Source organism: Hyla sarda, chromosome 3, assembly GCF_029499605.1.
Source record: "Hyla sarda isolate aHylSar1 chromosome 3, aHylSar1.hap1, whole genome shotgun sequence".
Lineage (NCBI taxonomy): Eukaryota > Metazoa > Chordata > Amphibia > Anura > Hylidae > Hyla > Hyla sarda.
The window spans coordinates 228499356-228513474 of NC_079191.1; the positions used below are offsets into that span (position 1 = coordinate 228499356).

Consider the following 14119-nt stretch of genomic DNA (forward strand, 5'->3'; position numbering starts at 1 on the left):
GCTGCTGCCCTGCTCAAAGAAGATGAGGAGCAGGCAGAGGGAGTAGGAATGAGCACACTAGGGCCAATGCATTATCATAAGCACACTGGGGTCCAATGAATTATTATAAACACACTGGGGCCAATGAATTATTATAAAAACACTGGGGCCAATGAATTATTATAAACACACTGGGGACAAGTAATTATTAGAAGCACACTGGGGCCAATGCATTATTATAAGCACACTGGGGCCAATGCATTATTATAAGCACACTGAGGCCAATTAATTATTATAAACATGCATGGGGCATAAATTTGGGGGACAAAGTAGTAGTTTAAAACCCCTGCCGGAATGGAAGTTTACACAGTAGTATATACATCGCAGGGTAGCAGAGCTTTATAACTGCTGATCAATCCCTATCCCCTGTACTATTACCCCCAACATGGAACAGACTCTGTTCCATGATGCGTGTAGTAGTACAAGCACAAATGCAGCCTCCCCAGCCGTCGGCAGACTCCCGCAGTCAGGGAACTACTATTCCCATCATAGAAATAAGTCTTTTCCATGATGGGAATAGTAGTAGTCCCGGCTGATACCAACGGATGAAGTACTGATGCAAATGGATGCCACTAAATGGCATCCCTTTGCATCAGTTTGCATCTGTGATTAGAATGGTCCGTTTAGGAGGCAATAACGGGGAAAATATGAACTTTAGCGATCCAAAAAAGTGATGGAGATACCTTTTATAATAACATTTTGTAGGGTACCATTAAAAATAATATATTAAAAAAGATACAGTAGTGATGGAAAAAATTTATTTAACAAAATGTATCTTTATTATAATTAAATTTTAATACATTTTTAAACAGGGGTCAATTTACGTGGGCATCATTTTTTTTTTTTTTATAAGATTTTTAGGTAGTACTACTACTCCCAGCATGGAACACATTGCTCCATGATGGAAGTAGTAGTACCTGTACTAATTAACAGATCCCTCGTGTCACTCCTGACACCCGCTGTGATCCTCCTGTATAATGTATAGATGCGGCGGCCACTCTTCTATGGTCCCCTGCACTGACGTATATATACACATATTCATATTTCTCACAGAGAGCTGTGATTGCATCTCTGCGGGAAATATGAATAATAGGTATATATACGGCATATACTCATACTACAGTGGGACCAGAGAAGAGCGGCCGGCCACCCGCATCTATACATTATACAGGATGATTGTATCGTCTATTAATGCAGGTACTACAGCTCCCAGCATGGAGCAAAGTGTGCTCCATGTTGGGAGCAGTAGTACCTGCAGTTGAGGACAGATCACAGCAAGTGTCACTCCTTACACCCGCTGCGATTGTCCTATTTATTGCAGAGATGCGAGCACAGGAGAAAGCCGCTCGTATCTATACATTATACAGGACGATTGCAGGGGTACCGCTAATGAAGAAATACGTTATTTAGAATCGAGTCAAAGTTCGGATTCGGTCCAAATCGAATTTATCATGAAATTCGGAACGAATTCGACTTTGGCAGATTCGATTAGCTTATCTCTGTTTGTGACAAATACCTCACAGTGGCATCGACTACCCTTAGACTGGACTTGTACATGACACATCCATTGAAGGGAAATTGTCACATTGCAAATTCAGTTCAATCTGCAGGTATAATGTTATAGAGTAAAAGGAGCTAAGAAGATTGATAAATAGTTTTCTAGGGAAAGTTCCAGAATAATTTGTCATTAATTTATGGAAACCTCTGCTCATTCTGGGCTAGTTAGCCACACAGGTGGTCCTATTCAATGATGGACAGCCATCTGTGTATAAGTGTGCATTCTGGGAGAGCTGTCAGTCACTGAGTAGGACCACCCACTTGACTACTTAGCCCAGAATGACTAGAGATGTACATGAATGAATGATAGATTATCTTGGAGCTTTTACTACAATACTATATATCAATCTGCTTAGATCCTCATGCTCTGTAACATGATGCCTGCAGTTCAGAGTACATTTTAAACATGACAGGTTCCCTTTTAACAGAACCCATTGTAGCCTATACATGACAGATGCCCCGATTGGGTACCTGTGTAATGAATAAGTAATTGCTTAATGGCTTATGACATATCTTTTAAATGGATGCTGGTGACAGGTATACATTGAAATATTCATTGTCGCTGGTCACGAGAGCGCTGCACCAACGACACAGAATATTCAAATTGAGCCAGCGGGCCGCTTCCAGCACGAAGTTCAGAGAAGATAGAAGCCATTCTTCGGAGGGACATATCTCACGACCGAAGGTACTTATCGTAGTCAGTGACCCCTCATCGGTCTCCAGTTCCCCCACATTATAATCCAGTGTATTGGGTTTAGTGTGGATAAACAAGATTACTGCTTTTTTTTTTAATGCAGTTAGAAGACATTGTGTGTTATTATTTTCCTTTTGATAATAAGATGACACTTTCTACAGGTATACCAAAATAAGTAAATTCTGCACATTTAGTGTCTTAAAGAAACCTTCTCGGCAAAGAGCTCTGATTAGAGAGTTGAAGTGTGTACACTGGAACACTGTGACACAAGTTAATGTACAATTCATTTGTTATATACAGGTAGCTAGCCTATTAGAAGTGACAGCAATACCTGATCATTCCACTTGAAGTCTGGATTAATACTTAGACGAACTCTAAGAACCGTGCGGGTAATTGGTTGGATAGTCACTTCCATTGTAATGGATGGAATTTGATGGACGCACTGTTTCACCTTTAGCCCAATGTTCACATGATGCAACATGTGACCTAAAAAAAAGGTACATTAGGTTAAAAACGTTTGCATATACAGGAACACTAATGCAATCAGACTTGTAAATAAGCTTTTAGATGAGTTTATTACAGCTTGCATGCTTTCCATTGTGGTGTATAAATGTCTGACTTCTTTGACCTGGCATGTTCTAATGTTTTGTAATACTTAACTGGAATTAGTAGAATGCGGTTTTAGTATTTGCAACTTGGAATAATAATTGTTAACCCGATCAATGATTTTCACACACCAAAGTTAAAAATAGCTCTCAAATATTAGCTACATTAGAATTTTATCATTCGTGCACCTTAATACGATATAGGTTTTATACACATTTTCTAATTGACCAAGACAACTGAGGTAAATCTGTAATATGCAAAAGCTATTTCTTATTTATAATCCAACCAGTGTTATCAAGTAGGGAAAATATAAAGAGAATAAATTCAATCTCACAGGGACGAGGATACAAAATAACACCTGCCAGTCCATTTCCACATACATACGGAAAATGTATTTACAATAACATAGTATTTTAGCATTAACCCAACAGATCAATGTGCTGTATAATGATGCTCTAATGCACTAGGAATGAAGATATGGCTTGCTACACTGTATATTCCTGACAACAGTCCTGGACACTCATCTACAGAAATCCTGAGCACATTCTGTCAACCCACATCCAGTACCTCTACAGCCGGGTGGAGGACAAGATCCTTTTGGTAGTGAATGGTGGTGTTAGGGGGGGAGAACTGATGGGTGGCGGGGGATGATGATACTTTTTTTTGCTATAAGTAAACAATTTTTATTTTTTTCTTACCAATCTCATCTTTTCCCATATCCTTCAGCTTATCAATGGTTAGTTTCTTCTCTTCTAGCTTTGTTAGCACAGTAGGTGGAAGAACAGAGAATTGCCGAAGTGGGCTAGCCCAGCCCCAGAGACGCTTGTCGATGACTTTGCTAAGGTTCAGAAGTTTGTAAGTCATTGCTGGCCATCTTTTCCTTAGGGCTATCTCAAAAAGAGCTCTTATAATTCGTGCAGCATTCTATAAAAACAAAATGGTAAATTTAAGATACCTTCAGAACCTTACAGTTAAGTTAATAATAAACTCTTACATCTATGATCAAAGTTATATGCTTTATACTGAGTCATTCACAAAAGCTATGGTACCCGCACAAAGTCATTATCCATAGATCTTTTAAGACTGGTATAACTTTCTCAATGTAACATCCACATGAATGCCTTGCAAGTAAAACATTGCCCAGGGCATCACATTGGCAACTTGTCTTCTTCCCAAAGTGCTTCCTAATATGCCATCTTTTCCCAGGTGACACACAGACATCTAGCTGAACACATGACATAATAGATATAATGTAAAACAATGATCAGTCTAGGCCCCGCACTTCCAGTGCTCCATGGTCCAGTTCTTATGCTCGTGTGACCACTGTAGGTGTGTTTGACAGGGGCCAGAACTAGGAAAAGACTGTGGCCATGCTTCCCCGTACTCAGCAAGTGATGATGCACAGTGCGTACCGACAACTTTCTATCATAGCCAGCATCAACCTTTTTGACAATTTGTGCTACAACATTACCAAGCTATTACTCCTTACTCACATCAAAGAGCCTTGGGTGTCCATGAACCTATTGCCAATTCAACTGATCTCCTTCCTTGGACTACTTTGATAGGTAGTAACCCCTGCCTACTGGGAACGTCTAACAAGACCTGTCATTCTAGAGATGCTCTGACCCAGCCATTTGGACATCACAATTTGGACTTTGTTACTTTGATAGGTGCCATTTTAACAAGATAACATTGTGTTTACTGGTATTTACTTCACCTGTCAATAGTATTAAAGGGGTACTTCATTGCCTCAGCATTTGGAACATTTTGTTCCCAACGCTGGGTGCGGGCTGCGAGGTCGAGATGTCACGACCACGCCCCTCGTGACATTACGCCAATGCCCCCTCAATGCAAGTCTATGGGAGGAGGCGTGACAGCCACCACGCTCCCTCCCATAGACTTGCATTGAGGGGGCGAGGTGTGACGTCACAAGGGGGTGTGGCCGTGACATCACGACCTCGCAGCCCGCACCCAGCGTTGGGAACAAAATGTTCCAAATGCTGAGGCAATGAAGTACCCCTTTAATACTATTGACAGGTGAAGTAAATACCAGTAAACACAATTTACCGAATTTTCCGAATGCTGGGGTAGTAGGGTACCCCTTTAATGTAATGTGGACCTTACAGTTTTTTATTTATCAAGTGTAAGGCTGGAATTCGACTGAGGTTTTCTTTGCAAAAACGCTGTAAAAAAGCGCAAATTTTCAGCGAAAAAACGCCGCGTCCAGATGTTAGCTGCAAGCCAACAGTAAACTGAAAAATGCCAGATTCACTTGGCGTTTTTCAGTTTGGCGTTTTTTTTAATCCTTTTGGCGTTTTTTAGCAATTTCGGGCTCAGAGGCTGGATTTTCAAAACGCCCTGAAATCGTGGCATTTTCCTCCCATAGAAACGCCAAGAAAAACGCCAAGTTGGTTATAAATTTTGCGTTTTTGAAAGCGGTTTTTATTCTTTCTGGGACTCTAGCGATCCAAAAAAGGTATGGAGATACCTTTTTTTTATTAAAATTTCGTAGGGTACCATTAAAAAAAATTTATAAAAAAGATACAGTAGTCATGGAAAAATTGTATCGAACGAAATTTATCTTTTTTATTACGAAATGTTTATACATTTTTTTTAAACAGGAATCAAATTATGTGTGCGGGTAAAGCACTAAAAATGTAGCCGGCAATAATAAAAATGTAGTGTGTTTTTCTCTTTTTCCCCCAACATTTTTTAGGTAGTACTACTACTCCCAGCATAGAACACACTGTTCCATGATGGGAGTAGTAGTACCTGTACTAATTGACAGATCACCGTTTGCGATCCTCCTGTATAATTTATAGATGCGGCCAGCCGCTCTTCTATGGTCCCCTGCACTGACGTATATATACACCTATTCATATTTTCCACAGAGAGCTGTGATTGACCAGATGGTTCCAGCCAATCACAGCTTTCTGCAGGAAATATGAATATGTGTATATATACGTCAGTGCAGGGGACCATAGAAGAGTGGCGCATCTATAAATTATACAGGAGGATCACATCGGATGTCAATAGTGATACCGACTGTGATCTGTTCTTAACTACAAGTACTATTACTCCCAACATGGAGTACACTCTGCTCAATGCTGGGAGCTGTAGTACCTGCATTAATAGACAGATCTGTGTCTAGCAATCTGTGTATTAATGCAGGTACTACAGCTCCCAGCATGGAGCAGAGTGTGCTCCATGTTAGGAGTAGTAGCACTTGCAGATAAGAACAGATCACAGCGGGTATCACTTCTGACATCCGCTGCGATCGTCCTGTCTTTAGCAGATATGGAGCAGCTGTATACAGCGCTTGCATCTCTGCTCTGTACTCCAGCCACTCACTCATTCATATTTCCCTCAAAGCTGTGATTGGCTGCAACCATCCAGCCAATCACAGCTCTGGGCAGAAAATATGAATGATGTTCTATTCACATCACTGGCCGGAGTATAGTGCAGAGATGCGAGCGCTGTATAGAGCCGCTATATTTTGGACGATCGCATCGGGTGTCAGGACTGAAACCCGGGGCGATATGTACAGGTACTACTACTCCCATCCTGGAACAGTGTGTTCCATGCTGGGAGGAGTAGTAGTAGTAGTATATAAAAAATGCTTTAAAAAAAAATTGAAAAAAAAGTTACACACACACTTTATAAAAAAAATTATTAAAATGTTGTTATAAATAAAAAACATTTAGTTAAATACATTTTTTTTTTACATACCTACTGCATCTTCTTTTTTTGGTACCCAACTATTTTTGTACAAAAAAGGCAAAAAAGGGGCCAAAAAAGGCAAATTCCACATAAAGGTAAAAACGCCAGAAAAAAACCAAAAGGCAGGGAAAAACTGTGGCAGTTTTTCTGGCGTTTTTAAGCCAAGAAAATCACAGGGCAAAAATCTCTGTGGAATTCTAGCCTAATACACAACAATGTGACTTACAATATTTACATTTACACAATGAAAGAGTAATTTGATAAAATATTGTCTGAAAAAAAGTTGAAGATCTATGCACTTTACCTGTGCAACATATGCTGAATCAGATATGAGGGAAAAATTGTCCATTTCTCCACGCCCAATATATGTTTGAAGAAGAATATTTATTTTTCCATAGCCATTTTCCACTCCTCCAGCTACAGGCAGTTCACAATAATTATCAATGAGGTGCTCTAATTCTTCACTCTCTTCTTCACGGACCTACCATAGAAACATACCACATAAAGAAAAAAAGAAAAGCTATGAATGCCCAATCGCATGAAAGACTGATGAAACTAATTATGCTTTCTTTCATACATTTTCAAAGCAATGAAATATCACGCAATAGTACCAGATAGGATGAAGCAATGGCCCTGATTTACTAAGAGTGCAGGGTAGTTTTCTTTGTGTTTTTTTTTCTTTCGACAGGTCATTTTCCACAGTAGTTACTAATATTTTCCTACGTTTTCCCTACGTATTGCTTTAAAAAAAAAAAAAAAAAACTGCTCTGAGGTGTGGGGTTTTCCAGAGCTCAAATCCACCACTTTTTCTGTGGAAACATTTGTAAATATATTGAGACATGCCCCTTATTGGCAATTACACCCCATTTTCCAAATAGCTAAACCCATTTTTTTTAGGATTTCTAAGTAAAATGGAGAGTTGGGCAGGTTTTTAGAAATTTTTGGTTGCAAATTCTGACACAGACACAATTTGTGTTGCAATGCGTCAAATTCTGGTACACTGCGCCACATTGTGGTGCTCAAGCCGACCAAACAGGTCTAGTTAACAATAGTAAATCAGGGACATTGTGTTGGTAGTAATGAAAACATGGTTGTAGGTATCATAGATGCGGTTGATGTTGGTGTTGGGAAAAAAAAAAAATGTATTGGTATTTATTTTTTTTTTTTTCCAATACACTGTGTACCTACGCTTATAGCTTAAAGGAGTACTCCGGCGTGCACTTTTTTCCTTTTATCCCGTCCGGGCTGCAAAATAAAAGAAAACACACTTTCTCTTACCTGCCAATGAGCCCCCGGAGCTCCGGTACAGGTGTTTGGTCCCCGGGCTGTATTCTTCTTACTTCCTGTTAGCCCGACACGTCACACGGAGCTTCAGCCTATCACCGGCCGCAGCGATGTCCCGCCTCCGTGTGACATGCCGGGCTAACAGGAAGTAAGAAGAATACAGCCCGGGGACCGAACACCTGTACCAGAGTGTACCGGAGCTCCGGGGGCTCGTTGGCAGGTAAGAGAAAGTTTGTTTTCTTTTATTTGCAGCCCGGACGGGATAAAAGTGCGCGCCGGAGTACTCCTTTAAGAAAGAGAGAAGTTTGATCTGGTTGTGCCAAAAGAGACATTGATATAATGACTGGGAAATAGGCATAGAATGGGTTTGCAACTTGGATTAGAATTAGTGTAAGATATAGGATTCCAGCAAAGTATAAGCATTAAAGGGGTATTCCAGGAATTTTTATTTTCTTTGACTATGCTACAGGGGCTGTCCAGTTAGTGTAGTTCATAATATAGTGTCTGTACCTGTGTGTGACGGTTTTCTCACAATTCTTCTGGGATTATCGCCCCAATATTCATTTTTACAACAGCTGTAGGCCCCCTGGTCAGAAAACACTGTGTTTCAATGGATGGGATGGGTGATGTGTGGGAGGAAGGAAAGTGACCTAAAACTTTCAAGCATTGAAATGTGGAATGTGTAGTTTAGAGAACAAAATCCAACAGGAAATAGTCAGTTCTGGCAGGTAAGTACTACAATCACCTTATGGTGGTTAACCCCTTTAAGACAACATGTTGGCTGATGAAAGATGTTGGCAGAGAAGAACCATTCAGCCCATCTAGTGTGCCCAATACTGAATAGTTCCTGGCCTTATATTATATGAAGGATAGACTGACTTTAAATAAGGTCAATGAAGAGGGAAATTTCACAGAATGTAAGAAATTGGACTAGAGTGCCTCTGAGACAATTACTTGTTAAAATTGTGCCTCCATATATATATTTCATAGTTTTGGACTTTTTTGGACACAAAATGCATCCAATTATTACTTGCGTCCACCCAATATCTATGTCAAAGCTATTTCTCTCATAAGGCTGCAGAGAAAATTGTTCTTCTGTAACTAAAGCGACCTAATTGAAAGTATATTAATAATGACACAATTACATTTTATTATTCATCACTATTATTAAGGCTGTCATTGACACAGAAAAAATTGCTATGCTAAACAAATTGGCCTGCTAACCCCGCCATCCTGCAAATGATGAGATTTCATTTCAATTTGACCAAAGGAAAATGTCTATCCATCCAGATTAGAACAATCTTGAATTAAGTTTGAATGTATTCATTACAGTTCTAATGCTGGTATGCAGCTGATGGTCAGTGTAAGAAGCACACATGCATATCACCATAATCCAAGGGCTGCCAGTCACACAATTAACCGTCATGCAAATAAAGTCATTTCTCTTGAAATGGAAAACCAATATGTTTTGGCACGTTGGCATAACTTTATATTTGTGGAGTGGAGATGCCACAGTTTACACACTGGCTGTGCAGAACCTGCTACATTTAACAATTTACATTTAGCAGATCATGTCAGGTACCACTATTGTAAATCCTGGATCTGTGGACTGTTCATACACTGTAAGCTCTCATGAGCAGGGCCCTCACTCTTCTTTGTTTGAATATTTAGTGTGTAATATTATACTGTCTGATTTTTGTCTTTATATGTACCCTTAAGAATTGTGAAATGCTGTTGAATTTATTGGCTTTATATAAATAAATACAGTATATACTCGAATATAAGCCAACCCGAATATATGCAGAGGCACCGCATTTTATCACAAAAAAATGGAAAACTTATTGACTCGAGTATAAGCCTAGGGTGGGAAATGCAGCCATAGGCTGAATCAGGGCATGCTGGGCATTGTAGTTACAAACTGCAACACCCAGCATGTCCTGATACAGCCTATGGCTCTGCAGTTGACCCAAAACTACAACTCTCAGCATGTTGAACTATATAGTACTACAGAATAGGTTATGGTGCACCATGCTGGGAGTTGTAGTTTTGGGTCACCTGCAGAGCAGTTACTAACTACAATGCCCAGCATGCTCTGATACAGCCTATGCAGCTGGCCCAAACCTAAAACTCATGTTGTACCATATTAATATTTTGAAATCAAACATTTTCAGAAGGCTTGTAACCTCCTTACTCCAAAAAATGGCACTGTGGGGTGGCTGGGGCGGCCTGGTACTCTGCCGCACTGCTCTCCGGTGGGGCTTGTGACGTCACTGACGTCTTCCTCCCTGGTAGCAGACGTGTCTGCGGGCAGCACCCATGTTTGTTACCATCAATCCCTGCAATGTTAAAGGGCCCTGCACAATGCATAGAGTGGACAAGCAAGTAACTAGGGGGGGAGGGGGGTGTTTACGGACCTACCCGATCACCAGATCTATTGCTGTGTCTCGCTGCCCAGTAGCAAACAGTAACCTGGCGGCGGCGGCGGTGACTCACTCGGGTATAAGCCAAGTGGGGCTTTTTAGCATATAAAATATGCTGAAAAACTTGGCTTATACACGAGTATATACGGTAATATAACTGTATTAGTGATATAACAACAAAGACATTGATACATATCTATAGCTGGCCAAAATTAACTAAAAGTGTTTTGTTTTTAGACAGCGCCATCATAAGGCCCTTTTTACACAGGCTGACTATTGGGAGAATGAGTGTAAAAGGGCCAACAATCAGCTGATCAATGGCTGATCCCATTTTTGTGCTGCCAATAAAATAGTCACTATCGCCCGCAAATTGTCCTCTTAGGTAATGTGCAAATGACAGTGATTAAGTAATAGGCCCCACAGATGATCCAGCAACCGGTCACACAATTATATGAGCCTGTGAACGAGTACCGATCATTGCTCGTTCTGTGAAGCCCACCGACCTGCCTAAAAAAGCCCTAAGATCGATAGCCTTCAAATGTGCCATATTTTGCAAAGTGTATCAGGCTGATTTATAAATATCTGGCTTATATGCGCGCTCTTTAGTTTAAATTTAAACCAACTATTAGATTGCTTGCTTCAAACCAAAATCATGTTCCAAAATGTTGGTGCATTTTTGGAGCATTTTGACCAGTACTGTAGTGCTACTGTACATTAATAAAGCAAACAGTGCACCATAGCATCATAGGAGAAAAATGAGCATAGCAAAGTTTTATAATAAAAACCAAAACTCTTTCCTAGGGTAGAAATATTGTTTAAATTCTTAGACAGTGTAAACTTACACAAGACAGTCAAAGAGGCGGATTAGATGACTCAATGCTCAAGAACTTAGAAGGTCTTAAGAATGCATTAGATTTATCACAGTGGATCAGGTTGCTGCATCTTTATACTGTCTAGTCTAGGTTTAGATCAACTACTAGTGGACTTACCTTAGTGACAGCAATGCAGGATGCTACAATATACCGTATTTTTCGCCCTATAGGACGCACCGGCGTATAAGACGCACCCAATTTATAGGTGCAAAATCTAAAAAAATAAAGATTCTGAACCCAACAGTAGTCTTCAACCTGCAGACCTCCACATGTTGCAAAACTACAACTCCTGCAACATCTGGAGGTCCGCAGGTTGAAGACCACTGGTATAGGAGGTAGTACTCACGTGTCCCGCCGCTCCGGAAGCGTCACCGGTGCCCTGGATGTCGCTCCATCGCTGTCGCCGCGTCCCCGACGCTCCGGATTTCTTCTTCCTCGGGATCCACGCTCTCCGTCATCACGTCGCCGTCATCACGCCGCTACACACGCCGCTCCTATTGGATGACGGCGTGCGCGACGACGTGATGATGTCGAAGGAAAGCGCAGCGGATCCCGGCATGGAGAAGACACCGAGAAGGCAGGTAAGGTCCCTCCCGGTGTCCTGTAAGCTGTTCGGGACGAACAGCCCGACTGAGCAGCCGGGTTAGTGTTATTTTCACTTCAGACGCGGCGGTCAGCTTTGATCGCCACGTCTGAAGGGTTAATACAGGGCATCACCGCGATCGGCGACGTCCTGTACTAGCGGCGAGTCACGGCCATTGATGGCCGCAGGTATTCGCCGTATAAGACGCACCAACTTTCACCCCCCAGTTTCGGGGAAGAAAAAGTGCGTCTTATACGGCGAAAAATACGGTACTGTCCATTTAGTGGCCATTAATTGTAATGTCCACTTTATTGCATGCTATGCAGTCTCCCATATACTTTGGGTTCTTGTTCAACAATGGAAAGTGTAGGGGAAACTGTTACTCCTTGGTAGGCGTTGGGGGTCTGGGTTGGTGTACATCATCTGCTGGGTAAAGCTCTCAGTGTATGCTTTTAAATGGGTATTTCTGGATAGGGATGGGGTTTTATAAAGAGTGTCATATAGGGCATTTATACATTTTAGTCACAATCCCTTTTCAAGAGGTTAGCCAGGAATAGGAAACCGAGCTAATTTCTTCTAAAGACAGCACCACACCTGTCCTTGGATGTGTGTAGTATTACAACTTGGCTCTATTAATTTCAAAAGAACTGAGCTGCAATACCACACACAACCAGAGCACAGGTGTGGTGCTGTCCTTGGAAAAAATCTGCACTGTTTCTCTAATCCTGGATGTTTTAATGCCTTGTAATGCCTTTAAATAAAAAAGGGGTGGCGATCACAGCCTCCCACACATTTTGATGAACAGATGATACAGTTATGTTAAAGACAGTGTAGGAAATAGAGGATGCAAATCAATAAACATATTAAAGAAATAAGCTACATATAAGACTAAAAAAGAAGATTATTAATTGTATGTATATTTAGATATTTAGTACAAAGAATAACAAGATTACAGTGTGTATGAATTTGCGTAGTTACTTTTCAATATGAAACATTTCAATGTCAGGGAAGATTCCAGAACCGTCCGTAGACTAATTAACTATTCAATGTATCGACACGTTATTGAAGACAAAATTGTCAGTTCAGTTTCAATTTTCTCCGGGGACCAATTACTTTATTGGACATATTGCAGGATGGTGGGAATTAGGCTCTAGTCACTAAAACAAATCATCACACACAACTGTTCCATGCCATGTCTATAAACGCGACAGCTGTGAAATACACTTTACAAAACTGCTGCCATTTAGGAACAATTTCTTACCTTGATCTGCTCAAATTCTTCAGCTTTAGACACAACAGCAAAAATATCTCCTTCAGTTTTGTGGGCATCAAATAATTCATTGAATGTCTGTCAAAATAAAAATATGATAGAAGGTGAACTGGGTTCAAGCATGGTATTTTGGTTTTAGCCAGAACAAGGAGTGGGTCCAAAACACATAATAGGTGCACATTATACCGACCCTATACGATGTGTAAACATAGCTTAAAATTGTAACAGAGGGCTTGTACAGCATTAAATGCTATACAATTATTTTAAAGGGGTACTCCGGTGGAAAACATATATTTTTTTAATTAACTGGTGGCAGAAAGTTAAACAGATTTGTAAATTACTTCTATTAAAAAATCTTAATCCTTCCAGTACTTTTTAGTACTAGGAAATTATTTTCTTTTTGGAACACAGAGCTCTCTGCTGACATCATGACCACAGTGCTCTCTGCTGACATCTCTGTCCATTTTAAGAACTGTCCAGAGTAGGAGAAAATCCCCATAGAAAACATATGCTGATCTGGACAGTTCCTAAAATGGACAGAGATGTCAGCAGAGAGCACTGTGGTCATGATGTCAGCAGAGAGCACTGTGTTCCAAAAAGAAAATAATTTCCTCTGTAGTATTCAGCTGCTAATAAGTACTGGAAGGATTAAGATTTTTTAATAGAAGTAATTTACAAATCTAATAATATAAAGTAGAAAAAGATAGTGGCAATGGCACCTAACGGTCTGTAAAAAATGCAATAAATTCAAATACTAGAGGTCCCACAAATATCCAAGAAAATAGTGGTAGTCCATATACATAAAGAATGTCCTGCGTAACAGTGGTGCCTGGACAGAATCAGTGCAATTCAATAAATACCAGTAACAAAGAAAAGGGGTCCGGCAACTCACAGTAAGAAGCTAGCTGCTAGTCAACGAGAGGTCCGTCCATGGGGCAGGAGAGAGTGATGGAAGCGAGGAGGCGATTAACCGGTTGATATCGTGCACATGCACTTCATCCGGCCTCTAGAGTGCATGTGCACGATATCAACCGGTTAATCGCCTCCTGAGCTTCCCTCACTCTCTCCTGCCCC

At 40.6% G+C, this 14119-nt stretch overlaps 1 protein-coding gene across 6 annotated transcripts in view; it reads right to left on the bottom strand.

Moving 5' to 3' along the window:
• The window catches only part of ASCC3 (activating signal cointegrator 1 complex subunit 3), a 764501-nt gene that overhangs the window by 173386 nt on the left and 576996 nt on the right, over positions 1–14119 (bottom strand). For all 6 annotated transcript variants that reach the window (XM_056566195.1, XM_056566194.1, XM_056566190.1 and 3 more), the window contains 4 exons: positions 13037–13123; positions 6921–7097; positions 3595–3820; positions 2622–2776 (listed from right to left, as the gene is read on the bottom strand). In XM_056566195.1, the coding sequence (XP_056422170.1) occupies positions 2622–2776; positions 3595–3820; positions 6921–7097; positions 13037–13123 (645 nt within the window). The remainder of the gene's footprint in view (positions 1–2621; positions 2777–3594; positions 3821–6920; positions 7098–13036; positions 13124–14119) is intronic.